Raw genomic sequence first — 27,686 nt, 5'->3', positions numbered from 1 at the left:
AGAGGAACCCCTACACCTACACAAGAACCCCTGTGCTGATACTTTAAAGAGAATTCTCTATAGCAGTGCTGTCCTAAAGAAATACAATTTGAGTCACATGTGTAATTTAAAATTTTCATGTAGCTGCATTAAAAAGCAAAAAAAAAAAAACCAGGTGAAGTTAATTTTAATGATATATTTTACTTTACCCAATATAGTTAAATACAGTTGACCCTTTAACGAGAGGGTGGTCAGGGGTGCTGACACCCCTAGGAAGTAGAAAAATCCGTGTATAACTTTATAGTCATCCCTCCATATCCTCGGTTCCTCCATATCTGCAGTTTCACATCTGTGGATTCAACCAACCTCAGGTCATGTGGTACTGCAGTATTTATTGAAAAAAAGCTGCATATAAGTGGACCCACTCAATTCAAACCCGTGTTGTTCAAGGATCAACGGTATTTCATTTCAATATGCAATCAATATAAAAGTTATTGACATATTTCATTTTTTATACTATTTTTTTGGAAATCCAGTGTGTATTCTACACTTACAGCACACCTCAAGTTGGACTAGTCACATTTCAAGAGCTCAGCAGCCCCATGTGGCTAGTGGCTACCACACTGGACAGTATAGCTCTGTGAAGTCTATAGAATCCTGTAGCAGGCACTGCTATAGGTTCTTCAAACCTGTCCCTTTTCTTCCTAAGCTCACACACTTTTCCAACTTCCCTTACAGTTAGATGTGGACATGTGACAGAGCTCTGTCCCATGGAGCGTGGGAGTGACATATCACACTTCCAGGCCTGGCCCCTAAAAGTCTCTCACACAATCCCCCACTTTCTCTTTCCCCATCTACCAGCTGAATAGTGAGAACTCCAAGGGCTCAGAGGAGAGCAGAACTGCAAAATGGAAGTTGCCTGGGTCCATGAATGACCAGTAATAAATATTCACAGTGGATTTTGTATGAGTAAGAAACATGTATTGGGGCTTCCCTGGTGGCGCGGTGGTTAAGAATCCACCTGCCAATGCAGAGGACATGGGTTCGAGCCCTGGTGCGGGAAGATCTCACATGCCACGGAGCAACTAAGCCCATGTGCCACAACTACTGAGCCTGTGCTCTAGAGCCTGTGAGCCACAACTACTGAGCCTGAGGGCCACAGCTACTGAAGCCCACGCGCCTAGAGCCCGTGCTCCACAACAAGAGAAACCACTGCAATGAGAAGCCCGCGCACCACAATGAAGAGTAGCCCCCGCTCGACACAACTAGAGAAAGCCTGTGCGCAGCAATGAAAACCCAATCAGCCAAAAATAAAATGAGTAAGTTTATTTAAAAAAAAGAAACATGTATTTGTGAAGCCCGAGATTCTTGGTTTTACAGCAGCTAGCATAATTTAGCCCAATTAATAACAATCTCTTGACTGAATCTGGACATGAACACCTAATCCTAATACCTATATGAACACAGCTCTGAACCTGTACAGAAACACCTGTGCTGACCCTGAATTGGGCTGCCTAATCTCTTCATAGGAACCTGTCATGATGCAGTCTAAGGAGCCCCATCCTGAATTTGTATGGGAACCCCTATTCTGGAGCTCCCTAGAAACAACTGGTCTGCCCTGTATAGAAACCCCTGCTTAGTTCAGTAGAGGAACAACACTATAGAAACTATAGGAATCCCTATCCTCACTCTGTCTAGGAACATTTGCTTGACCCAGTACAAGAACACCAGAAATGACCTGACCCTGTCCATGAACCCCTGTCCTCACAACTCACACAAAAGGAATACCGCTCCTCAGGAAACATGTAACCTCTGCACTCAACCTGTAAAAGAATCCCAGCCAGATAAAGGAAACCAAAGACTGACACCCTATGGCAGGGATCAGCAAACTATGGGCTTCAGACCAAAGCTAGACTGCAAACTGTTTTTACATTTGTTTAAGGGAAAGAAAGAAAATAAAGGAGACAAAGGGGAAGGAAAGGGAGGGGAGGGAAGGGGAGGGAGAGAAGAAGGAAAAGAAAGAAAGGAAAACAAAGAAAGAAAGGGAGGGAGGAGGGGAGGGGAGGAAGAAAGAAAATGTCACAGTAGCAGTACGTGGTTTGCAAAGCCTAAAATATTTACTATCTGGCCCTTTATAGAAAAAAGTTTGCTAACCTTGGCTCTACAGGAACCTCTCTTCTGACTATACAGAAAAAATAGGCCTTGGCCTTTACAAGACTTCCTACTCTTTTACTTTGCAGGCATCACAACCTCAGAATGTTCCTCAGTGTGTATCATTGTATATATGTTTTCTTTGGTGTATCTGGAGGTTTAAAAGTCTTAGGGCTGTGACCCTCTTCCACTGGGACAAAAAGACACGTCCAGGTAGAAAAAGAGTGGAGGGGAAGAGAAGGCTGGAACTGGGGTTTGCAAGTGGGTAAGAGGGCCCGGCTACTGGGCGGCGGGGCTGTCAATCTGTTAGTTAGTCAGCGATGCTGAACCCCAGACCGCTTATCTCTCCCGCCCCAGCCTACAGCCCGGTAGGAAATGGTGAAGAATGAGAGAGGGAGATTAGGAGGACAAACCGGCCTCCTACGGGTCTGACATTCAGGCATTTAGACACGGTGTGGGGGGGGGGGAGTTGGGGGGTGGTGCACAGTGGCAACTCCCCCTACCCCTTAGGCACACACTTTCTATTACAGCCTGGGGGCAGAGGTGACCCAGTGGAGGGGGCCGACAGGGAGAGCCGCCGCCCAAAGAAAAACTCCCCTCCTGAGGTCCATTGCTCCGCCACTATAATTACCAAAATTTTCCAGATGAGAAAACTGAAGCCCAGAGATGCTCAGTAACTTGCTCAAGGTCACATGGCTAAGTCGCATAACCTCAGTTTCCTTATCTTCAAAGCAGCCTTAAGGAACTACCTTACAGACTTGTGGCCTGCGACAATGCCTGTCACATATTACTTGCTATCATCACAGTTATTTGCCTCTACTAAGACTCCTTCCGCTCCACCATTCATTTTCACGGCAGAATATTAGTAGCTATCATTTGGTGAGTGCTTCCTGTGTACCACCTTAGTGAAAATGAACTCAGAAAATCCTCACATTTATTAACATCACCACCACTCCCATTTTGGCCGCCACCAGCCTTGTCCACTTCCCACCGCGCTCCAGGCCCACCCTCATACGTCATCACGGCGCGTCGCGCGGGAAGCCACTGGGAGGAGAGAAGACGCCCCTTCCTAACGGCCTTGCTTGCTTGCTTGCACTCTTGAGTTAATCGTACGGTACAGTTGGCGCTGGTCCGGAGGGCTCCTAAGGTAAGTGGACAGGGACGGAGGGACGGCGGCCACGGCCGCCAGGACGACAGCGGCGGTGGTTGGGAGAGGGGCGAGTCTGACCCCGAGCGCATCGTCCAGCCGTTGGCGCACGCTTCGTACAGGCGCAGCACGGCCTGCGTTGCCAGCTCTCGGGCAGACCCGCAGTTTGTGAGTTCGCGGGAGGTGTGGCCCGTACGAGGGGTGCGGCCTTGCGGCAAGACCCCCAGTGTGGGAGGGATTGGGGCGGACTGTAGAGAACCCCGGCCCAACGGAGAAGAGGGCGCTCGGGGAATTTTGAGGCGTCAGCCAAAGGCGGAGTTTGAGAAAGGGGCTGCGCCCGCGTCGACGGTTGGGGCGGGAAGGGGGAGGGGCTAGCGGGAGGTGGCTCGGAACTGGGTGAAGGGGCTTGGTGAAGCGTTAGGGATTGGGCCTGGGTAGGGGGTGGAGCCTGGTGGGAGGAAAGGGGCAGTCCCCTGAGGAGCTGGGCTTGTTGAAATGTGAGGGGCGGGATCTAGCCAAGTAGAAGGTGCCAGTCGGGCCCGATAAGGGGTGGAGTTAAGTGGATCGTTAAGGGTGGAGTCGGGGCCCTGGCTGGGTCTGGCTGAGTGAATGAGTGGGTGATTATCCCGGGAGATTGGCTGGAATGCGCAGGTTTGAGAAGGGGTGGGGTCTGGGTGAGGCTTTGAGGAATGAAAGGGTCTGGGAATGGGGCTTGATAGAGTGGAAGGGGCGGTGATTAGCTGGAAAGGGCAGGCTCTAGAACGGACTGAGCCAGGGGGTTAATTGCTCTGTGAAAGGGCAAGACTTTGAAAGGAGAAAGAATAGTGTTAAAGGGGTGGAACCTAGTGGAATGGGCGGGACCAGGTAGAATGGAGGGAGAGAGCCTTGAGAGGCAGAGTTTAGAAGGTGGTGTGGAATAGATAGCAAAAGGGATAGAGACTAGCGTAGGGGGCGGGGCCTGGGAAGGGCTGGGATGTAGGGTTTTCAGGGCGTTGGGCCCCTTCAGAGTCACCTCCACCCCACCCCCCAGAAACGCTTCAAGGGTGAAGTCTCCCCAGCCATGACCTCCACCGGCCAGGATTCCACCACAACCAGACAGCGAAGGAGTAGGCACAATCCGCATCCAGCCCCCCACGACTCCAGCATCACCTCGGTGAGGCCCCAGACCTCGGTGAGGCCCCAGACCTGCCCTGATGAGGGGGATGGGGAGCAGCGGGCTGTGCGTTGGACTCTGACCCTTCTCTCTGTTTGGCAGAAGCGAGGTGTTAAAAAGGGTGCCGTACTCCGCTCCAGCCCCAATCTAGCGGAGGTAAAGAAGAAAGGCAGAATGAAGAAGCTTAGTCAAGCAGCCGAGCAAGACCTAGTCGTGGGGCTGCAAGGGCTGGTGAGAGGGGCCTGGCCGCAACTTAACCTCCTGTGACAATCAAAACCCTGAGCTTCTCCATCCTGGACAGTGTGGGATGCTCCCTCTGACTCAGGCCCTCAGTGCATCAGTCTCTCCCATTTTTTTTCCTTGCAGGATCTGAACCGGGAGGCCAGGACACTGTCTGGCACTGGCTTGGTGTTCGATGAGCAGCTAAATGAATTCCACTGCCTCTGGGATGACAGGTGAGGCTGGCTCCTCCAGGTCATACCCAAGCCATACAAAGACATACACTTAGAGCCCATTAGAAGAACGAATCCTTTCTTACTCTAGCCTAGAGACCGGAAGCAGATGATTTAGGGAGATGGGGCTCAGGCTTGAATGGGTTGTTTTCATTTAGCCAACAAACATTTATTGAGTGCCTTCTGTGTGCTGGAGATGGTGATACAAATGTGTCAGACAAGACAGGGAGCTGACAGGTAAGTAGGAGAGCAGGTCACTAAACCGCCATCAGCAGTGTGAGGTGTTTAATGAAGGAGGACCTAAGACCAGAGCTTTCAAGAGTGTTTAATAGAGGACCCTAGACTAGCATCCAGGGTTCCCAGAAGGATTCCTTGAAGAAGGGATGTTTGTGCTGAAATGGAAGAATTACACTTCCCATTCAGTCACACATTACAGTCCATCAGCAAATTCTTTTGGCTCTATGTTTGAAATGTATTCAGTATCTGACCTTTCCTCACCGCCTCCACTGCCACCACCATCATCACTCACCTAGACTTGCAGAGGCCTCCCTGTTTCCACCCTCACCCCTTCTGCCTGTTCTTCACACAACAGCCTAAAAAAATATGTACGAGATGATATTCTCTCTTAAAGTCCTTCAAGGGCAGAGTGTTGCCCTGAAGGTAAAGTTCAGATTCTTCATCCTGGCCTCTAAGGTTCCACATGATCTGGCTCCATATCACCATGGTGACCTCGTCAGCCAATCCTCCCCCTCATTCGCTTCGCTTCACTTCACACACACTGATCCCCTTGCTGTTCTTCCAACATGCCAGGCACTCTCTCATCTCAGGCCTTTACCCTGGCCAATCCCTTTTCCAGAGATTCATTTCCACCTTCTCGTCTCCTAGTTAACATTCACATCTCAAGGAGACCCTCTGAGAGGGCTTTGCCTAGTCACTCCGCTTCCCCCACACCTGAGCATCAAGATATTCCTAGCCCATGCCACTGTTTGTCCATTATTATACTTATGTGTTTACTAGTTTAGTGTCTATCTCCCCTATCCCAGTGGAAGACTCAGGATGGCAAAAGACTTCATTATTGAATACACATCTACCGTCTCCTGAGGCGCTAGGGACAGGCAGTACACAAAATAAACAAAACTCCTGCCTTTGTGGAGATTACATTTTAGAGGAGGGAGACAGATAGTAAACAAGGAAAAAGCAAGTGATAAAGTGTGTTAGAAAGAGAAGTGCTGTGGAGAAACACTGAAGCGGGAGGGGAAGTAGCAGAAAGTGCAGTGGAGGGGACTCTTCAGTTTTAAATATGATGATCAAGGAAAGCCTTACTATCTGAGCAGGGATCTGAAGGAGGTGAGGGAGTGAGCTATGGAAACATCTGGGAGAAGATTGTCCTGGGCAGGAAGAAGAGCTAGCGGAAACGTACTTGGTTTGATTGAGGAACAGGGAGAAGCCCAGTGTAGGAGAAGCAGTGAGTGAGGGGGAGAGCAGTAGGAGATAGGGGTCAAAGAGGGGATGGCGCAGGTCGTCAAGGGCCTTCTGGGGCATGGGGAGGACTTTGGCTTTTACCCTGAGTGAGCTGGGAGCCAGGAGAAGTTTTTGAGTAGAGAAGGGACGTGACCTGATTTGAGTTTTAACCAGTGTCTGGGCTGCTGTGCCGAGAAAGGACTGTTGGGGGAGCAAGGGCAGAAGCTGGGAGGCCAGCTGAGTGCAATAGCCCAGGCGAGAGGTTATGGTAGCAGCAGTGGGGGCGATAGGAGAGGGCCAGGCTCTGCATATATCATGAGAACGGAGACCAACAGGCGCCAGGGATGACTCCAAAGTTTCAAGCGTCAGCAGCTGTGGAAGGGCAGATGGGGAAGATGTGCAGAAGCAGATGTGGTGCTCACCAGTGTCATATATATCTGTATCTATATCTGTATTTGTACCTCTGTCAACCCAGCTTCCCTGAAGGCCCTGAGCGGCTCCATGCCATCAAGGAGCAGCTGATCCAGGAGGGCCTCCTGGATCGCTGTGTGTCCTTTCAGGTGAGTCCCCCAGCCGACATCCTGGGCAGAGGGAAGCAGCTGGTGGGACAGCCAGAGCCTTAGCCCTTTATTCCTCGTGTCTCCCCAGGCCCGATTCGCCGAAAAGGAGGAGCTGATGTTGGTTCACAGGTGAAGGCTTGGGGGCCTTGTAGGGATCGGGAGGAGGCTGCCCTGGGCCAACCAGGGCAGGCCAGATGCTTTGGGAAGGAATGTCATGGGCTCTGTGGTCTTGGGCAAGTCACTGAGCCTCTCTGAATCTCAGTGGCATTGCCTGTAACTTGGGGGCTAGTAAACATGAGCTCCTCAGGAGGGCTTGATATGTGTCAGGTGCTTAGAATGGTGCCTGACATATCATCAGTCCCTGATGAGCTCTTTTTGTTATTGTAATCTGATGTGTAAACAGATGATGGATATGTGGACAGAGTGATCAAGGGGTTCCCCCAGGGGGCTGAAGGAACCCAGAGTAAGAGGCCCGATGTGGTATGGCTCAAGGAAAGTTAGTGTGGCAGAGGGGGTATCTGAGCTGAGCTTTAAGAGGAGAAAAAGAATGAGTCCCGTGAAGCAGAAGGCTGAGGAAAGGGAGATGCAGACAGCTGGAACTGTCTGGTCAAAGACCTGGAGGTAGGATTGGACGTGGCCAGAGCAGAGGGCAAGGGTTGTTACTGGAAATGAGGCAGGCTGGGGAAGAAGCAGGGAAGGTATCCTACATCCCAGCTATTCCCTGGATTGACAGTTGAGGAGGCCTGACTTGTCCAGGGGTTTGGTGCGTGGAGGACTCAGCTGGGAAGGGGATAGGGCCCTGGCTCAGGGCCAGGGAGGGAGGCGGGCCCCTGAATCCCATCCCCCATCTATGTACCCAGTCTAGAATACATTGATCTGATGGAGACGACCCAGTACATGAATGAGGGGGAACTCCGTGTCCTAGCAGATACCTATGACTCAGTTTATCTGCATCCGGTATGGATGAGAACTGTGAGGGCAGAGGGTGGTGGCAATCCCGGGGTCCCCCATCCCCACATCCACGCCACCTTGGAGGGGGGCAGCTGAGTGGACAGGGCTGCTGTGTCCCTCACTCCCTCTCTGGCTCCCCACTGTCTCTCCAGAACTCATACATCTGCGCCTGCCTGGCCTCAGGCTCCGTCCTCAGGCTGGTGGATGCAGTCCTGGGGGCTGAGATCCGGAATGGCATGGCGATAATCAGGTAGGGCCCACTAGCATAAGGCTTTTTCACTTTACAGAAAATTCCTTTCTCAAATGTAACAGGTAATGGTATGGGAAGTATATTCACGTGGTTCAAGAATCAAATGTTAAAAACGGTTGGGGGTCAGGTACACGTCAAAGTCCTCCCCACCCCCATCTCCAGACACCTGATTCCTCTCCTGGAGGCAGTTGCTGTCACCACCGACTCTTGTGTCCTCCCAGAAATAGTCTGTGCCATTCGTGGAATAAATACCATATTTTGTTGATTCTAAGATGCATATTGTTTTCATATTTGAAACATCTTGAAATCCAGATGCATCCTATAAACAATGGTGTCTCAGAATTCCTTTGGCAACATTTTCTGCTTTGTTATTGGCACGTAAAATCACAGTACATCTTCTCATCACTGGCATCCCAGAAGTGATGAAATGCAGAAGACGTAGCTTTTCTCCTACCTCCCCTTTTTTAGCCACAAATTATGGTAGCACTCGACACACTCCCTGTATCATGCGTTTTTCACTTATATATCTTGGAAAGCTTTTCTCTTAACAGTGTATAGCCTAGACCCATGTAGAACGCCATTATACAAATGCACAGTAAGTTAACCTGCCTGCTACCACTGGGCATTTTGGTTCTCTCCAATCATTTGCTGTTTCCAAAAAATGCTGCACCAAATATCATCCGTTTATAAACATGTTATTTCACCCTTTTTGTTACATAGGTTGTGGACTAAGTCCCCAGGAGCAGAAGGACTTGGTATGAGGGTGTATGCATTGATAATTTTAATGAGCATTATCAAATTTCCTTCAGAGAGAGAAGAGTAGACTGGGGGTGAGGATCTGAGGGACCCAATTACTCAGTTCCTGGCAGATGTGCAGGCATCGGCACTGGGGGAGTTGGTGGTCCAGGATTAGAGAGCAGGGAAGAGTCCATCTCTGAAGAGTAGGACCCCTCACCACCATCAATCTGTGGCCTTCCCTGCCCTTCCCAGGCCTCCTGGACACCATGCCCAGCACAGTCTTATGGACGGGTATTGCATGTTCAACCACGTGGCTGTGGCTGCCCGCTATGCTCAACAGAAGCATGACATTCAGAGGTCAGCAGCAAGCAGCAGGGTGGGTGTAATGAGGGTGGCGCAGGGTTGGGTGTCTTGGTCTAGGCACTTCCCCCAGATGCTCCTTGATCTTCTTACATAGTGCCCCCCCTCTCTCCCACTCACAGGGTCCTTATCGTGGATTGGGATGTGCACCATGGTCAAGGAACACAGTTCACCTTTGACCAAGACCCCAGGTATGCCCGGAGTACCACCCTAGATGCTAGACTCCCAGCCACCCGCCACCTTTACAGGCGCAGCCAGAAGGGGCCCAGGAGGGAAGGGGAAGCATTCACATTTGTTGGGCCTGCCCTGGCAACAGGCTCGGTACTGCCCTCTGCGTGTCTGCTGTCTCTTAATTCCACTCTGAGGCAGGGACTGTTGGGTTCCCCATTTTACAGATCAGGGAGCTGAGGCTTACAGGTTAAGAGGTCATAGAAGAAGTTGAGGAGACGAGATTTGAGCCCACAAATGTTTGGAGATCTCATTCACCAATTTATCCTGGAGCTGGAGTGAACCTCAAATTACTACTTTATGTTTTCCGATTATGACAATACTGCAAATTTTATTTCTTTAAAAAATTAAAGGGAGTTAGTTCCCTGGCATCCTAGTGGTTAGGATTCTGGCCTTTAACTGCCTCTGCCAGGGTTCAATCCCTGGTCGGGGAACTGCGATCCCATAAGCCACGTGGCATGGCCAAAAAACAAACAAAACAACTAAATATCGAAATGTCTAAAGCAGTGAGTCTCCTGTAATTCCTATCACCTCAAAAGTAACTGTTGATAGTTACAGAATTTTTCCTGTAGATGTATGAATAGTCATCATTATCATTATTATTATTAACATACTACCACTACATTTTCTTCAACAACTTGCTTTTTGCATTTAACAGCATGGTGTGGACACCTCTCCATGTTAGTGCCTCTGAAAAGCATCTCGTTCTTTATAAGAGCTGTACAGTGTTCCATTGTATGGCTATACCTTTGGTCATGTAACCCCAGGACGTTTATAGGTCTTCCCAGTCTTTGCTACACAGATAATTCTACAGTGAATAGTCTTGTAAATATATAATTTTATACTCCTCTGAGTATATCTGTAGGATGAATTTCCAATTCGTCAGAGGGTCACTGTGCTTGAAAGTCTAGAATCTAGTGCCAGACTTCCCTCCAGAAAGAGAACCACCTTACCCTTCCTGCAGAAAGTGATTGAGCCCATCCTTGTCAGTAGGGGACACTACTAAACAGTTGTTGTTTTATCCAGCCTTTTATTGAATTGACTGCATAAATTCCACTTTTTCCCATGGTTCCTGAGCTCCTGTGGCCCATTATCTAATCTAGGTTGGTTGTTCTCCAGACATTGCTTCATTATTTTCCACCATTCAGTGTTGCTGACAGATGTCTAGATGTCAGTCTGATTTTCTTTTTTTTTTCTTTTTTTTATCTTTATTGGAGTATAATTGCTTTACAATGGTGTGTTATTTTCTGCTTTATAACAAAGTGAATCAGTTATACATATGTTCCCATATCTCTTCCCTCTTGCGTCTCCCTCCCTCCCACCCTCCCTATCCCACCCCTCTAGGTGGTCACAAAGCACCGAGCTGATCTCCCTGTGCTATGCGGCTGCTTCCCACTAGCTATCTATTTTACGTTTGGTAGTGTATATATGTCCATGCCACCCTCTCGCTTTGTCACAGCTTACCCTTCCCCCTCCCCATATCCTCAAGTCCATTCTCTAGTAGGTCTGTGTCTTTATTCCCGTCTTACCCCTAGGTTCTTCATGACATTTTTTTCCTTAAATTCCGTATATGTGTTAGCATACGGTATTTGTCTTTCTCTTTCTGACTTACTTCACTCTGTGTGACAGACTCTAGGTCCATCCACCTCATTACAAATAGCTCAATTTCGTTTCTTTTTATGGCTGAGTAATATTCCATTGTATATATGGGCCACATCTTCTTTATCCATTCATCCGATGATGGACACTTAGGTTGTTTCCATCTCCAGGCTATTGTAAGTAGAGCTGCAATGAACATTTTTGTACATGACTCTTTTTGAATTATGGTTTTCTCAGGGTATACGCCCAGTAGTGGGATTGCTGGGTCATGTGGTAGTGCTATTTGTAGTTTTTTAAGGAACCTCCATACTGTTCTCCATAGTGGCTGTACCAATTCACGTTCCCACCAGCAGTGCAAGAGTGTTCCCTTTTCTCCACACCCTCTCCAGCATTTATTGTTTCTAGGTTTTTTGATGATGGCCGTTCTGACTGGTGTGAGATGATATCTCATTGTAGTTTTGATTTGCATTTCTCTAATGATTAATGATGTTGAGCATTCTTTCATGTGTTTGTTGGCAGTCTGTATATCTTCTTTGGAGAAATGTCTGTTTAGGTCTTCTGCCCATTTTTGGATTGGGTTGTTTGTTTTTTTTTTTGTTATTGAGCTGCATTTTCCTCTCTGGAAGGTTTTAGGTTCTTCTCATTATCCCTGGCGTTGTGAATTTTCACCCTGCCCCTCATTCTGCTTACCAGTGGTAGATACTTTATATCTGAAGACTCATGCCTTTCTTAGATCCTCAGAAGTCTTCTTCTATTAGATTGTTGATGATTTCTTCTACTGTGTCCTCTCTGGTCTCTCTGTTAGTCAGATGTTAGACATCCTGGGTTGATCCTCTGTGTCTCTTATTTTTTATCTCATGTCTTCTGTCTCTTTTTTCCTTTTGCTCAGTGTCCTGGGAGATTTCCTCAACTTTACCTTCCATTCCTTCTTTTAAGCTTCAAGAGCACTTTCTTCCTCTCTGTGTTTATGCTCTACTAAGCTTTAGTTTAGTTGTTTTCCTTGTCTTCATAATAGTATTTTAAGGGCTATCCAATTTGTCTCCAGCCAGGACCCTCCTGATGGAGTTAAGAGATTGAGAGATGGGGAGCTGGGAGATTGAACGTCATGGATAGATTTTTTTTTATTTATACATTCTTATTCATAAAGAAGAATGCATTGAATATATTCACAATTCTTCATATCTATGCACATAGTCATATATCCACAAAATAACACAGCTATTGCCTCCAATGCACTTTTAAAACAAAAAGGAATGATTAATGATATTAAGGAATTCTTGTTATTATGCCTAAGAAAATTAACAAGAATTCATTTAGTAAACTAAAGCCTAGTAGTTAAAAGGAACAAGTAAATTTAGTGAGTTGGTTATGCAGTGAATTGGCTATTCAGAATTGATTTTGTGAGCATTGACCTGGATCTGTGCTTGACTTCTCCAGAAGGGAAACCTCAGATTGTCTTGGGTGACTTCCCAACCTGTTCAGCATTGGAGAGGGCCTGCTGGGGCCCCTGGAGCCTCAGACTACTTTCCAGAGATGTGTTGAAGTCTCTAATTGTCTGACATCCTTTCTCCCACTCTCTGTCTTCCTGGGTTGATACTTGTTTAAAATTCCTTTACTATCTTTTGACTAGGATTGTAGGAGAATGAGGAGGTAAACCTGTGCTATCAGTCCACCATTCTTTTTTTTTTTTTTAAAGAAGATGTTGGGGGTAGGAGTTTAGTAATTTATTTATTTATTTTTGCTGTGTTGGGTCTTCGTTGCTGTACGAGGGCTTTCTCCAGTTGCGGCAAGCGGGGGCCACTCTTCATCGCGGTGCGCGGACCTCTGACTATCGCGGCCTCTCTTGTTGCGGAGCACAGGCTCCAGACGCGCAGGCTCAGTAGTTGTGGCTCACGAGCCTAGTTGCTCCGCGGCATATGGGATCCTCCCAGACCAGGGCTCGAACCCGTGTCCCCTGCATTACAGGCAGATTCTCAACCACTGCGCCACCGGGGAAGCCCAGTCCACCATTCTTTTACTGGAAGTCGGTTGAACTTATTTTAAAGTCTCCTTCTATTTGCTTTATAAACTTAATTTCCTTGGGTGTTAGTTCTTCTGTTTGTTGACTTTGGTGGCTCTCTTGTGGGGTGGACTTTCTTCAGATCTTTTCTTTATTCCTATCTTTCCCGATGATAATATTTATGTTCTACTGTATGTTTATCTGTTAGAGTCAAAAGTAAAACAGTCATCCCCCATCTCCTCAAGACCAGAGCTTTCACATGGTCTTTATTCCCCAATTCCAAAAATCCTTGTATACCAATTGCATTTAATTTCACAACTATATTATCAACATTTATTAAAATGTGACTGTTAAGTTTGTCTAGATTTATTGCTTACCACTGTTTCTTGCATTTCCCTAAAAAAGGAAAAAAATGCTGCCTTAAGTCCTTTCTGGAACAAGGCAGGGAGTGGATGAACAGATGGATGGAAGGATGGATGAGAGAGATTCATTTTGATCGCCTCAGTCAGAATCAAGCCCTCCTACTTGGCTTACTATCAGAACATACACCATTGTGTCTTTTCAGTATCTGTTCTGTGTCAGCCCCCCCTCACTGCTCTGAGTGCTCAGTTTCTCACCTAGAAAATAGAAGAAATAGTAGAGGTAGCCTGTAAGGTATTGGAGACAAGGAATTGCCCCCTCACTGGCCTCATGGAGCCCCAGCCAGCATCCCCACTCCAGCTCCACATACAGAACCGAGTCCCACCCCTCCTAACCCCTAGGCCCCGAGTCTCCCCACTTCCTTCAGGGAAAATACTGAGCTCCCTAGCCTTGCCTGGTGTTCTTTTCAGCCTTAGCTGGCTCCTGCCAGCTAAGAGCCTCATGCCTCTGTGGACCTCCAGTGTCACAGGGTTTGTCCTGCTGGTGGGTGGGCAGGCGTGATCTAGAGTCCCCCACGGGGTCAGGAGCCCTAGGGGGTGGCATAGACTTGATAGCTCTCAGGGTCTCAGAGCTAGAACTGGGTGGGCACTGAGAGGGGCAGCAGTGTTTGCTGAGGGAGCAATTTCAGTAAGAGAGCAAATGAATGAGTGAGTGAGGTAATGGATGAATAAATGGAAGAATTAATGGATGAGAGGCTGAAGAAGCCGGCAACTGAATGGAAGAATGAATGAATATATGAATTAAAGAATTCATGGGGAAATTAATGAGAGAATGAATGAATGGTTGAGTCAATTGTGGTAGCTGTGGGTTGGGGGTTTCTGGGGGGACTGATTCCTCAGCCCCCACCTCTTTTTTTTCTCTGCCTCTAGCGTCCTCTATTTCTCCATCCACCGCTACGAGCAGGGTCGGTTCTGGCCCCACCTTACAGCCTCCAACTGGTCCACCACAGGTTTTGGCCAAGGCCAGGGATACACCATCAATGTGCCTTGGAACCAGGTCAGTATCTTCCCACCCTTTGCCCCCCAAATGAGGCCCACCCCTGCCCTTCAGGGCAGATGGCAGGATGTCCCCATCATGCCTCCCTGTCTGCAGGTGGGGATGCGAGATGCCGACTACATCGCCGCTTTCCTGCACGTCCTGCTGCCGGTTTCCCTTGAGGTCCTGGGGGTCTGGGGTGTGTTGGGGCAGAGGCGATGTTGAGGGAAGGGCTGTGAGGGCAGGTGGCCTCATGTAGTTCCTTCCCTCTCAGTTCCAGCCCCAGCTGGTCCTGGTAGCTGCTGGATTTGATGCCCTCCAAGGGGACCCCAAGGTAAGGCAGGTGCACTGGGATGGCAGGAGGGCAGAAGGGGGCTGCACGGAGCAGGGCTGACCCTCCACGTCCCTCCAGGGCGAGATGGCCGCCACTCCGGCAGGGTTCGCCCAGCTAACCCACCTGCTCATGGGTCTGGCAGGAGGCAAGCTGATCCTCTCACTGGAGGTGAGTGACTCACTTCGTCTCTCAGTCCGTGGATCCTGGAAGACGTAAGAACAACTTTCAGTCCTGTCCCAGCAGTTCCACTTACTAGCTGGACAACCTCTCCTAAGTCACTCAGCTTCCCTGTGCCTCTGCTTTCCTTATGTAAAATGGGCATTATAATTGTAGTAATCACCCCATAATACTGTCCAGCACGTGAAATGAAGTCAGCCTTCAAATGCCCTGTTGCTTGACAACACCCTACTCGTCTCTGGTAACATCTGGCTCTTTCCTGCTGTCCCTCATGTGAACTCCTTCTCCCAGGGTGGCTACAACCTCCGCTCCCTGGCTGAGGGCGTCAGTGCCTCGCTCCATACCCTTCTGGGAGACCCTTGCCCCGTGCTGGAGTTCCCTGGCGCCCCTTGCCCGAGGTGAGCCCACGTGGAGGAGGGGAGAAGTAGGCCCCTCATTGCCCACTCAGGGGCCAGTTGGTCACATTTTCCTCTCCCTTCCCCTCCAGTGCCCAGGCGTCGATCTCCTGTGCTCTGGAAGCCCTTGAGCCCTTCTGGGAGGTCTTTGTGAGACCAGGTAGTTGGCAGGGAGTGCGCTGGGTGGGGGGTTGGGCAGGGGAGGAGCTGTGGGAGGAGACTCTTCCAGACCCCACTCTGACTTTCCTCGCCGCCTTGATGGGGGAGGGTCAGGCCCTCTCTCTCACTGGGCCCTAGTTTCAGGCCTCCCACCCCATTTTAGGTTTGGGTAAACTGAGTTCCAGAGTATTAAGGGGATCCAGGGTGGGGGAGTAGGGTGAACGTGGCCTCCCCATGCAGCTGAGACCCTGGAGGAGGAGGACACTGCGGAGGGGGACGATGTGGAGGAGAAGGAGAAGGAGGGCCCGTGGCAGCCCCCTGAGCTCCCAGTCCTGACGTGGCCGGTGCTGCAGGCTCGCACAGGGCTGGTCTATGACCCACAGATGATGGATCACTACAACCTGTGGGACAAGTATGCAGTCCAGAGAGCCGGGCTAAGTGGGAGGAGGGGAGGGAGCCCCCACTTCAAGCGCACTAAGCCTTGCCTCCGATTCCGCCACTCCTAGCCACCACCCCGAGACGCCTCAGCGCATCAAGCGTATCATGCACCACCTGGAGGAGCTGGGTCTTGCCAGGCGCTGTCTCGCCCTACCGGCACGTCCAGCCACGGACGCTGAGCTGCTCGCCTGCCACAGGTCAGACCCCTGTGGCCGGGTTGGGATGGGGCCTCAGAGCACGCAAGCCACCCTGGGGGCTGGAGTCTGGGCTTGCCTCTGTTACATGGAGCTGCTGCGAGACACAGGAGAGGACGTGGAGGAGACAGTCACCTGGGTGTCCCCTTGAGTGCCCCCTCTGTGCCTCCAGTGCTGAGCACGTGGATCGTCTGCGGGCCACGGAGAAGATGAAGACCCGGGAGCTGCACCGCGAGGGCGACAGCTATGACTCCATCTACATCTGCCCCAGCACCTTCACCTGTGCGCGGCTGGCTGCTGGCGCCGCCTGCCGCCTGGTGGAGGCTGTGCTGGCGGGAGAGGTGCCTGCACTTCGGGGAGGGGACCTTGGGCTCCAGGAGAGGAAGTCCTGGGGGTGGAGGGTGGGGGAAGAGGCGGCTCTGAGAGGTGGGCCAGGCCTGAGGAAAGGAGGCATGCAATGGGAGGAGATCCCAGCTCACCAGAGGCCTGGCTCCTGGGGAAGTGCACCCAGCGGGATGGGGGCTACAGGCACGGGGGCCCCTAGCAGCTGGTGGAATAGTAGAGGGACAGGAGAGATGGAAGAGGAGAGGAGAGGGAAGGGAAAGCGGGGAGGGTGGGTGGTCTAATCTTTGTTCCCTGCCCCTCCCCCAGGTTTTGAATGGCATTGCTGTGGTACGTCCCCCCGGCCACCATGCAGAGCGGGATGCCGCTTGCGGTTTCTGCTTTTTCAACTCTGTGGCTGTGGCTGCTCGCCATGCCCAGGCCGTCAGTGGGCGTGCGCTGCGGTGAGGGCTCCCTGGCCCCACTGCCTGGTGCTTATGCAGCAGGCCCCATAGTGCAGCCCCCAAAGTTACCCTGAACCACCCAAGGGTCCAACTGCCCAGCACTTCCAGAAAAGGACCAAGGATCTAGCCTCTCAGTGCTTACCCAGATAGTATCCCCAGATTGCGGCACCCAGGTGCTTATAAAACAGAATCCAAGGTCCCCTTCCCCAGAATTTCTGGCCCCTGATGACTATCCCAACAGAACTCAGGGTCTGGCCTCTGGTGCTTCCTTCAAAAGGCCCACGATCTAGCCCCTGGCACTTACCCACACAAGGCCCAGGATCTGGCCCTGAGCACTTGCTCGGGCCCACAGTGAAGCTCTTAGGACTCTGATAGGACCCACAAGCCTGCCACCCAGTGCTTTCCCCAGGGACCCAGGGTCCCCCCATCTGCAATAAATGCCCCTGCATACAGACTCCAGGGGTCTAGTCCCTGCCCTCCCCCAGGGGGCAAGTGTCCCAGGGTAACTGAGAAGCTGTCCCCTCCCTCCTCAGGATCCTGATCGTGGACTGGGACGTCCATCATGGTAATGGAACTCAGCACATATTTGAGGAGGACCCCAGGTGAGGGGCTGTGGCAGGGGGTGGGGTGTGGTCAGGGAGGTGGGCGGGCCATGCCTCACGGGTGCCTCGCTAACCAGGCACATCCCTCCTTCCCACCATGTTCCTGCAGCGTGCTGTACATTTCTCTGCACCGCTATGATCGTGGCACCTTCTTTCCTATGGGCGACGAGGGTGCCAGCAGCCAGATAGGTCAGGCTGCAGGCACAGGCTTCACCGTCAACGTGGCCTGGAATGGGCCCCGCTTGGGTGATGCCGACTACCTGGCTGCCTGGCATCGTCTGGTGCTTCCTATTGCCTATGAGGTATGATTTAGGACGCACGTGACAAGACTGTGGGTGGCAGCAGGCGTGCATGTGTCCGACGTCTCAGTGACTGATCCTGTGAGAGGACCTGCAGGTGGCTGCTGTGATGGCTTTGGGGGAGGGGATGTGACTCTGATGGCCTTTGGTTACGCTTGTACAGTGGCTGTATGTGACTCTGCCTTCTGTGTGGAACTGTGAGGACTTGGGAGTGTGCGCGGGTGGTCTTGCCTGGGGATGTGCCTGGCTGTGTACCTGTCCTGTGTGTACACCTTCACTAGTGCCTATCTGTGTGTGATGGTGGCCCCATGTGACTGCCATCTCTGTGGAACTGCACGTGCCAGGTGGGGAGGGGTTCGAGCACGTGTGAAACTCTGCGCAGGGAGCTATTTGTCACTACCGCTGCTCTGTGTGATGGGTGTGATGTTGTACGTCATTGCACATTGCTCTCTCTGACAGCCAGCGTGTGACTTTCTGCACGTGGAAGGCTGTGTGTGACAGTCATCTCTCTCTCCTATGGCCTATATACATTTCCCTGACTCTGTGTGAGTGGCTGTAGGTAACTGCCTCCTCCGTGTGTAAACTGTGTGTATGTGTGGCAAATCATGTGTACATGACTAACTCTGAGGGTGGATGAACGTGAGTGCCATCTCTGTGACCTCTGTGCAGACATGCGTGTTCAGATGTGTATGTGTGTCTGTGCACAGTTGGCTGTGACTATCTCTGTGTGTGTGTAACTCTATGAAATAATGTGTGTGTGACCATGTGCAAGCGACCACCTCCTGTGGGTGCAACAGCACGTGTGACTATTGTGACTGTGGTGGTGGCATGTGTATGATTGTGTTTGTGCAGGGGTAGCTGTGGATTACTGTTCCCTCTGAGAAACTGTGTGTGTGTGTGCGTGACTAGTACCATGTATCGTCTGGTCTGTGTGAGACTGTCTGATTGTGTGTGGGTGTATGTGACTGTATGTGACCATCTTCTGTGTGTGGCACTTGGGTTGTCATCTTCTGTGATGGAAACGTGTGCACCTCTCTTTGGTGCCATGTGTATAAAACCCTGTGTTGTGCCCATGTGTCCCATGTCTGACCCAGGGAGGGGAGTGTGTGCCTCTTGGTCTCACCCTTGGGTGTGTATGTGAGGACATATCTCTCCGTCTCATGTCACTGTCTCTTGACATGAGTCTCCACACCTCACAACTCTGCTTCATGCCCCTGTCCGTCTGTTTCTCACATCTCCATATCTCTGTGTCTCGGGTCTCTAAATCTGTGTGTGATGTATCCACGTCTCTGAATCTCTCTTGTGTCTCCATGTCCTCCCCTCCCTATTTTCAGGGCTCTGGTCTTGCGTCACCCTCATGCTCACGTGTCTCTTCTCTCCCTGCCTCAGTTTAACCCGGAACTGGTGCTGGTCTCAGCTGGCTTCGATGCTGCCCTGGGGGACCCACTGGGCAGCTGCCAGGTGTCGCCTGAGGGCTATGCCCACCTCACCCACCTGCTGATGGGCCTGGCCAATGGCCGCATTATCCTTATCCTAGAGGTAGCTGTCTCGGTCCCTCTTCCTGTGGTGGGAGGGTGGTCGGGAAGACTTGGGTGTCCCCACCTGGGGTTGTGGGCACACACTGGGCATCAGTAATAACACCAGCATTAGCAACTTTAATTGAGCACTCACTATGTGCAAGACACTCTTCTTGGCACTTTACGTGCATTATTAACGCATTTACTTAACAAAGTAGCCTTGTGAGGTAAGGTCTACTGACCTCATCATTTTCCTCTCTCAAGATCAGGGAAACTGAGGTACAGAGAGCTGTGGTGACTAGCCGGAGGTCACACATTTAATAATGGCAGAGCCAGGCCTTGAACCCAGGCAGCCTGGCTCCAGAGTCTTTGCTTTTTACCTCTACTTGAACTACCTCCAACAAAATCCTGAGACAAAGGAAATTCACTGACCTTTTGTAAAGCACTCAGTGCCCCCACCCCGGGTGCCTCAGTTTCCTTGTGTGTAAGGTGTGGCTGGCTAATCGTGGAGGGGTGCCTGGCACATGGTAAGCCCTGTACAAGAGCTGTGGCTTCTTATGGTTATGCGTTGTTCGTACATGAGTTTAACCCGCTCAGCAACCTTCTGTGCTGTCATTTGTACTCCTTCACAGATGAGGACAATAAGTCACAGAGAGATTAATTGGCTGGTAAGATGTCCCACTGTGTGCCCAGGCCTGCCTGTGGCGGAGCAGGGTGGTGGACTCTTTCCTCAGGTAGCCCAGGTTCCACCCTCAGTGCCGCCTCTTACCAGCTGCTAAGACCTCAGACAAGTCATCTAACCACTGTGAGCCGCAGTTACTTTATCTGGAAAAAGAGCGGAGACTGGGGTTCCTGTAGAGTGTGAGAAAAGAGGGTTCCCATACCAGGTCAGGATAGAGATTCACGTAGAGAGAAAGACCAGTTGTTCCTGTACCAGGGCAGGGCAGGGCCTTCTGTGTGGGTGGGGCCAGAGGCTCCCATACTATGAAGGCAGGTCCCCGCACCGATTCAGCACATGTGGTTGTGAGGATTCAGTGCTTAGAATAGGGTCTAGCACACAGCAAGCACTTAGTGAACGTCAGCGCTTACTAATGTTGCCATCAGTACTGTCATTCTTGTGGTTATTATTATCTTGCACTTTACGTCACAGTTCTATCCCCCTCAACGACCACCTCACACAGTGGGTGCTGTCCATCTGACAGATGTGGGTTCTACTTACTTGTCCCCAGTACCTACCCTCCAGACTTGCAGGACCCCAAGGGGAGATTGGGAGGCAGGGCATCTCATCTCCCAAATTCCCTGAGGACCCCCCCATCATACCTTTCCCTCCTCTTTTCCTTAACAAAGGGTGGTTATAACCTGACATCCATCTCGGAGTCCATGGCCGCCTGCACCCACTCCCTCCTTGGGGACCCGCCACCCCTGCTGACCCTGCTGCGGCCCCCACTGTCAGGGGCCCTGGCCTCGATCACCGAGACCATCCAAGTCCATCGCAGATACTGGTGCAGTTTGCGGGTCACAAGTGAGTGGGTGAGGGGAACTGCGGGCAGTGGGGGCTCAGGGGAGGGCAGGGATTAGAGGCAGGAGAAGGGGTAGCACCCTCACTCAAGCATCTCCCTTCCATGGTTCCAGAGGTCAAAGATAAAGAGGGACCCTCCAGTTCTAAGTTGATCACCAAGAAGGCACCCCAGCCAGCCAATCCTGGGTCAGCCAAGGGGATGACCATGCCAGAAGGGAACATTCTGGAGACAGGCACGGGGAAGGCCACCTCAGCAACATCTGTGAAAGAGTCCACTCCAGGCCAGACTACATCAGAGACAGCTGTGATGGAGTTCACTCAGGACCAGTCATCAGAGACAGCCGTGGGAGGAGCTGCTGCGCTGAACCAGGCCACCTCCGAGGCAGCCACAGGGGATGTCACGCTGGACCAGACCACCTCGGAGGAGGCTGTGGGGGGAGCTGAGCTGATCCAAACCCCTCCAGCCTCATGCACTGACAATCAGACTCCTCCAGCGTCACCCATGCAAGGAGCCACAACCCAGGTATCCCCCAGTAAGCTGACTGGAAATCTCAGGACCTTGGAACTAGACAAGGCACAGGTAAGGCCCACCACACCCAGGTAGGGGAAAGAAGGGACAAGAATCAGGCCTCCCGGATACATCTCTTATCTCTGTGTGTATAGGAACCCCCAGAAGAGGAGGAGCTACTAGGAGAGGCAGCTGGAGGTCAGGACATGAATGAGTCAGTACTGATGCAGGTCACTGGAGACCATGCTGACACTGACCAAGTGAGCTCTGGGAGAGGCTAGAACAGTGGCTTCCCTCTCATGCCCGTTTGTGCCTCCACGTAGGAGCATGGGCTATAGGAACGTATAATGGGAAGCTGGAGTCCCTACCTTACTCAGTTTCCCCCACCCCCAGGCCATGTTTTATCCTGTAACACCACTGCCCTGGTGTCCCCATTTGGTGGCAGTATGCCCCGTACCTGAAGCAGGCCTGGATGTGACCCAACCTTGTCAGGACTGTGGAGCACTCCAGGAGAACTGGGTGTGTCTGTCTTGCTACCAGGTATGCAGCCGAGGAAAGGGATAGGGTGGAGGTTGGCCCAGGAGCAAACCACAGGTGGGTGCTGATTCCCCACCCAATGCTCACTCCCCAACCTCAGGTCTACTGCAGTCGTTACATCAATGCCCATATGCTCCAACACCATGAAGGCTCGGGACACCCGCTGGTACTCAGCTACGCCGACCTGTCTACCTGGTGTTACCACTGTCAAGACTACGTTCACCACGAGGTGGGCCCTGGGCAGACCCTCTAATGTGTGCACGCTCACTCACACTCCCCCCCCCACACCTTTTGTGATTGCATAAGGGGCGAATGGAGACCCTTCTGCATGTGGGATAGGCCAAGAGACAGGGAGGTTGAGGGCTGGAGTGGGGGTAGCCTCCTGGCTGAGGTGGAGGGGTGCTCACTCTTACCTCCCCTCTCTTGCCTCCTCCTCAGGCTCTCCTAGCTGTGAAGAACATCGCCCAGCAGAACAAGTTTGGGGAGAACACGCCCCACTCACACTAAATCCCAGAGTGTGCTCCTCTTCACCTTCTGAGACCCAAGATAGACCAGCCTTAGTTCATCCCAAGCTATACCTTTGATGAGGGGGTAGCCTCACTCCGTCCCATCCTGAAGACCCTTTACAACTCCCCCAGGGTGCTGATTTAAGTGTATATATTTGTAAGAGGACTGTGATCAGTTACAGATCTCCCACTGCCTGCTCAAGGGACTCCATCTGCTCTGCCCCAGAAGGCAAGGGGAGCAGCTCAGTGACCCCAAGAGGGGGCTGATATAAAGATGATACTTTGGAGGGAAGGGGGATCAACTGGCAGGTATGGCGGGGTTGCATATGTAATAAAGTACAAGCTATTACAAAACTTGGAGAAAGCTTTTAATCTTGAGTGGGTAAAGAAGCCCACCTTCCGGGCCAACAGGGCTGATGAGTAATGACGGAATGAGGGTGTGGGTCTTTATCAGGTCAACCCCCTGCTCATCCAAAAACTAGCTGGAAATAGAGCTTGACTGGCTCCACAAGAGATTAAATGGTGGGAATCTGTGAGAAAATGAGCTCCTGCCTTAGAAATAGGAGCCTCACAGCCAGTCCCAGCTACACCCTGGGCTGGGAAGGCAAGAAAACTATCATGAAGTGTCTTCATTAGGCCTCAGTCTCCCCATCTGTCTTTGTCTTGATTGGGGGGTGGGGGGGTCCAGGTTTAACATACTTGGATTTGGTGGTCATGGGTAGCTTCCTGGGGGAAGGAGTGTCTACCACTGACCAAGGGTGGGGAATTGTGGGATAATTTTAGGGTTTTATTTCTCCCACATAATAAGAATTGCTTCGGCAACTCAAAGGAGTCTGGGTTGAGGTTTCCTGGACTTTTCTTCATGGCCACCCTCTGGTGGTTGCTTCCGAAACCACCCTGTGGTCATCACCCAAGATGACCACCAGAGCCCCACCCAATCAAGAAGAGGAGAATGGGAAAGGGGAAGGGTCAGCTCAGTCATCCTCTTTGAAGGAGCACTGTGGTTGCCCCCGCCCCACAACTCCTGCTTACATTTTATGGGTCAGAATTGTGTCACATGACTGCCATAGCTGCAAGGGAGTCTACGAAATTGTGTAGCTTGGAACACATCCGCCTCAAATCAGGTTCTCTCCGCCTTTACAAAATAACCCCTCCTCTGCAACTCTCTCCCTCCAGGACCGGACGCAACTCTCTCCCATGCTACCAAAAAGCCCGCTTGAGGCAGCACAGGCTCCAGGGCCTTAGGCCCTCACAAAACATTTGGCAAAGTCTGGACATTCAGGTCAAAAATCTGACACGCCCCCCGCCCACGCAGTAAAAACACGAAATCGCGTCCCAGATGGGGCTAAGGTAAGGAAGAGGTGCAGCGGGATGCACGGGGCACACAGCGGAGGTCAGCGCTCAGAGCGCACCCCAAGAAGACCTCCTTTGCGCACACTCGCCTGGCGGGCAGTGACCCAGCACTCACCCCGGGGCGGGGGACGGGTGAGCTGCGGAGGGGCCCGAGGGCGGCTGGCTGCGCATGCGCACTCCCTCCCCGCCCCTTCCCCACCTCGCCCCATACCCCCCGCTGGAACGAACATCTCCTTCCCTGTCAGTCCTGTCAGAGCAGCGGAGGGTTCGGGTCCCAGCGCCACCGGCCATCTCGGGACACAGGTGAGCCGGGCCGCCCAGGCCCCCCCCCACCCCGGCACCGACCTGAGAGGTCCTTCCACTTAGGGCTGTGGGGGTATGGCCGAGGTCGGGTGTCGGGGACCCTCCCCTGTTTCCTCCCATCCTCAGGGGCCAGCAACCCCGGGCCGCCTTTGTGAGGACGGACCTGGGTGAGGGTGTGGGCGCCGAGCAGGGAGCCGGGAGCTGAGCGGGGAGGTCCAGGCCGAGCACGGGGTAACGGCTTCGGGGTGAAACTGGGGGTCCCCCCTCCCAGCCCCACGCTGGCCAGCCGCCCGGGCTTAGGGGATACGTGTACGGGGCCCGGGCCAGCCTGGAAGGGGGTGGGACTGCGCTTGGGGGGGCGCCCCCCGCTCCCCTCAGGTCAGGGAGGTGACACAAAGGAAGGGGTACGGGCGTGGGGGAGGGACCCCCGACAGTGCTCCACTGGCACTTGGCACTGCGGTGCTTCCATATTCCCGTGTCGCCCTGCCATGGGCTGTGTGACCTCGGGCCAGTCACCGCGGCTCACTTCCCCGAGCCTCACGGTTCCTTGACGAAGCGGCCATGGCGCCGCCAGCCTAGCGCCCCTCCAGGTGTCGGGAGGTCGGCCGGCCGGCCCTCTGCTGCCAGTGTCCGGTGCTCTGGGTGTCAGCCCCAGCGACCGCCCCGCCCGGAGCGAGGGCCCCCTCACCAGGCCCTGCCTCGGGAGACGGCACCCACCTCTCCAGTCGCCTGGACTCCCTCCCCTTTTTCCCAGTCCCTCAGCAAATCCTGTCAGGCCTGCCTTCGGAACATCTCTGAATCCCACCCGGCTCATCCAGATCCCGCACTGGTGGCCCGCATTACTGCCCTGGCCTCCTCGCTGCCCCCCTCCCCTCAGCTCTGTCCTCTGCTTACATCTCCTCATCATGGCCCCCTTCTTCCTGGGCGAGCACATTCCACAACTCTTTTCAGGGATCCTCTCTGGGCTGAGGGCCCCACAGCTGGATCCCCACCTGGGACCTAGCCCCCCAACCCTGACCCCCGGATCCCAAATTCCACAGAACCCCCCTCCACCCCCACCCCCTGTGGATCCCTCAAACTCACCACCTGCCCCCCAGCTGCCACTGTCCCAGGGCTTCCTGGGACACTTGGGGCCGCAGCCATTATGATGCATTTCCTGAGGCCACACACCGAACCAAGACCAGGATGTGTATTGAATGGGTTAATGGTGACTTAGTATTAATAGTGAACGCTAATTGAGTACCTGCTGTGTGCCCATCCTCTTCTAACTACATGGTAATTTACTTGCTTATCTTGTTTATTGTCTCTTTGTCACTTTCAGAATCTAACCCTCCCAAGGGCAGGGACTCTATTTTGTTCTCAGCCATATCCCCGCCCCCCACCCCACCCCCCATCCCTGCACCCATCACAATGCCTGGCACGCAGGAAGGTCCTCGAATTAATGAATGAAAATTAAATTATAATAGAAATACCTAACATTAACCAAGCACCTTCTGCCTGCTTATCACCTATTGCTGAAACATTTTTTACTGATTTGTCTTTGTTGTTGTCTGTCTTCCTGACTAGAATGTCACGTTCATGAGGGCCAGGGGTTTCTTAATCTGTTTTTTCCCCACCTCTTTGTCCTTGCCCCACAGTAGGTTCTCAACAGCTGTATGTTGAATAAGTAATAAAGACTAAATTCCAATGACAATGGCTAACAGACCTCATCATTTGCTTACCTATTTGGTTTATTGTCTCCATCTTTTAAAACGTAAGCTCCTGGGGGCAGGAATGTTGCTTTGCACCAACTATGACTAGCAGTGTGCCAGGTTGGGGTCCAATGGTGACACAATCCGAAACCAAAACCGACGAAATCCCTGCCCTCCCTCCGGAATGGGGAGGGACTGCTAATGGGCAGGGGGTGTCTTTTCCGGGTGACTGGAAATGTTCTAAAATTAGACTATGGCGAAGGTCCCACAACTTCGTGAATGTACTAAAAAAACATTGAATTGTACACTTTAGCTAGGTTAACTTTACGGTCTATAAGTTAATTAAGCTGTTTTTAAAATCTCACAGCGTTTATGTGGTAAAAGGGAGTGAGAGAGAATAAACAACATAAATAATGTATCATAGTATATTAGGTGATTAGCACACACTAGGCACTCAGTAAATGTTGATTCGATGACACCCGGCTGTCCCCTTGCCCCTAAATGGTCTCACCTAACCTCCCAACCCCCCACCCCCATTGTCTTTCTTCTCTTTCCACCTGCAGGGCCTGCTATCCACATCTCTTCCCTGAGCTGCCCACTTGGGGCCATGGCGCTGCCAACAAAGCCTAGCATGATTGATCTGGGCCTGGGCACCTGGAGCCCTAGCTCCCAGGAGCAGAGCCACAGGGCTCGGGCACCCTCCAGGGGTGTTGGCAAGCAGCTGCCTGAGTACAAGGCCGTGGTCGTGGGCGCGAGTGGCGTGGGAAAGAGCGCGCTGACCATCCAGCTGAACCACCAGTGCTTCGTGGAAGACCACGACCCCACCATCCAGGATTCCTACTGGAAGGAGATGGCCCTGGACCACGGAGGCTGCATTCTGAATGTGCTGGACACGGCGGGGCAGGCCACTCATCGGGCCCTGCGTGACCAGTGTGTGGCGATTGGGGATGGTGTGCTGGGTGTCTTCGCCCTGGATGACCCCTCGTCTCTAGCCCAGCTGCAGCAGATGCGGGCCACCTGGGGCCCACACCACACCCAGCCCCTCGTCCTTGTGGGCAACAAGTGTGACCTTGTGACCACCACCGGAGATGCTCGTGCTGCTGCTGCAGCCCTCGCGAAGAGCTGGGGGGCCCCTTTTGTGGAGACCTCAGCCAAGACACGCCAAGGTGTGGAGGAGGCCTTCTCCCTGCTCATCCATGAGATCCAAAGAGTCCGAGAGGCCATGGCAAAGGAGGCCATGGCAGGGCCAGGTGGGGATAAAGGCCGGCACCAGAAGGCCATGTGCCGCTGTGGCTGCTCTGTGGCCTGAAGTTCTTGGTCTAGAAAAGTGGACCCTCCCCCAGACCAGGGTGGTGGTTCCTTCACTTGAGACCTGCCCGCCCCCCCCCCCCCCCCACTCCCCGACCCCAGCAACTAGCTGTGTGGGACACTGTCGGTGTACTGGGGATAGATGGACCCTTCTCCCGGGGATGTTTTCTTTTGGTGATGGGCTTTTTGGCAATGTGGGGCCGTAGCGTTGGTTATATATTATGTCAAGTTGATTTTGTGCAAAATTAAATAGTGTTCTTAGGTGTCAAAGCTGCCTCCATGCCAAGTGTTATGTGGGTGGGAATGAGACTGGGGAGAATGTTACTTGAATTGTGAGAATTATTTCATTCAAGAAATGTGGGGGAGGGCTTCCCTGGTGGCGCAGTGGTTGAGAGTCCGCCTGCCGATGCAGGGGACACGGGTTCGTGCCCCGGTCCGGGAAGATCCCACGTGCCGCGGAGCGACTGGGCCCGTGAGCCATGGCCGCTGAGCCTGCGCGTCCGGAGCCTGTGCTCCGCAGCGGGAGAGGCCACAACAGTGAGAGGCCCGCGTACCTCAAAAAGAAAAAAAAATAGAGGCAAGCAAGAGACTAAAAGCCCCTGCCCTTGTAGATATAACATAAGGCTATGTATTGAAGG

At 52.3% G+C, this 27,686-nt stretch overlaps 2 protein-coding genes across 6 annotated transcripts; both read left to right on the top strand.

The window, feature by feature from the left end:
* Positions 1 to 3,170: 3,170 nt before the first annotated feature.
* HDAC6 (histone deacetylase 6) lies at positions 3,171 to 22,747 on the top strand. Of its 5 annotated transcripts, none has more exons than XM_060086608.1 (29): positions 3,171 to 3,277; positions 4,308 to 4,430; positions 4,533 to 4,661; positions 4,797 to 4,885; positions 6,819 to 6,903; positions 6,992 to 7,032; positions 7,764 to 7,860; positions 8,007 to 8,104; positions 9,095 to 9,199; positions 9,325 to 9,393; positions 14,318 to 14,444; positions 14,541 to 14,606; positions 14,698 to 14,757; positions 14,836 to 14,925; positions 15,226 to 15,332; positions 15,422 to 15,489; positions 15,729 to 15,900; positions 15,995 to 16,123; positions 16,293 to 16,461; positions 16,772 to 16,905; positions 17,439 to 17,507; positions 17,617 to 17,809; positions 19,196 to 19,345; positions 20,671 to 20,845; positions 20,956 to 21,422; positions 21,506 to 21,610; positions 21,744 to 21,890; positions 21,988 to 22,116; positions 22,326 to 22,747. In XM_060086608.1, the coding sequence occupies exons 2-29, from the start codon at positions 4,338 to 4,340 to the stop codon at positions 22,392 to 22,394; spliced, it is 3,432 nt and encodes a 1,143-aa protein (XP_059942591.1). In that variant the 5' UTR covers positions 3,171 to 3,277; positions 4,308 to 4,337; the 3' UTR covers positions 22,395 to 22,747. The 5 variants fall into 5 exon arrangements, with proteins under 5 accessions (XP_059942591.1, XP_059942590.1, XP_059942588.1 ...); XM_060086607.1 differs by having other exon boundaries at positions 4,308 to 4,448; positions 4,536 to 4,661; XM_060086605.1 differs by having other exon boundaries at positions 4,308 to 4,448.
* On the top strand, positions 22,626 to 27,283 carry ERAS (ES cell expressed Ras). Its single transcript, XM_060086610.1, has 4 exons — positions 22,626 to 22,702; positions 23,570 to 23,743; positions 23,992 to 24,049; positions 26,304 to 27,283. Exon 4 carries the CDS (start codon positions 26,348 to 26,350, stop codon positions 27,047 to 27,049), a length of 702 nt encoding a protein of 233 aa, XP_059942593.1. The 5' UTR covers positions 22,626 to 22,702; positions 23,570 to 23,743; positions 23,992 to 24,049; positions 26,304 to 26,347; the 3' UTR covers positions 27,050 to 27,283.
* The last annotated feature ends 403 nt before the right edge of the window (positions 27,284 to 27,686 follow it).

Source organism: Mesoplodon densirostris, chromosome X, assembly GCF_025265405.1.
Source record: "Mesoplodon densirostris isolate mMesDen1 chromosome X, mMesDen1 primary haplotype, whole genome shotgun sequence".
In the NCBI taxonomy this organism is placed as follows: Eukaryota; Metazoa; Chordata; class Mammalia; order Artiodactyla; family Ziphiidae; genus Mesoplodon; species Mesoplodon densirostris.
Note: the sequence above shows the minus strand (reverse complement) of the source record. Positions and strands in the feature narration are given on the sequence as shown.

What these genes read in the sequence shown, in the direction of transcription:
- ERAS (XM_060086610.1), top strand. Translation starts at nt 26,348, where the DNA reads ATGGCGCTGCCAACAAAGCCTAGCATGATTGATCTGGGCCTGGGCACC.
- HDAC6 (XM_060086605.1), top strand. Translation starts at nt 4,338, where the DNA reads ATGACCTCCACCGGCCAGGATTCCACCACAACCAGACAGCGAAGGAGT. An exon ending in CGGTGAGGCCCCAGACCTCG is followed by an intron (nt 4,449 to 4,532) that starts GTGAGGCCCCAG and finishes TCTGTTTGGCAG; the next exon opens with AAGCGAGGTGTTAAAAAGGG. An exon ending in TGTGTCTGTCTTGCTACCAG is followed by an intron (nt 21,891 to 21,987) that starts GTATGCAGCCGA and finishes CCCCAACCTCAG; the next exon opens with GTCTACTGCAGTCGTTACAT.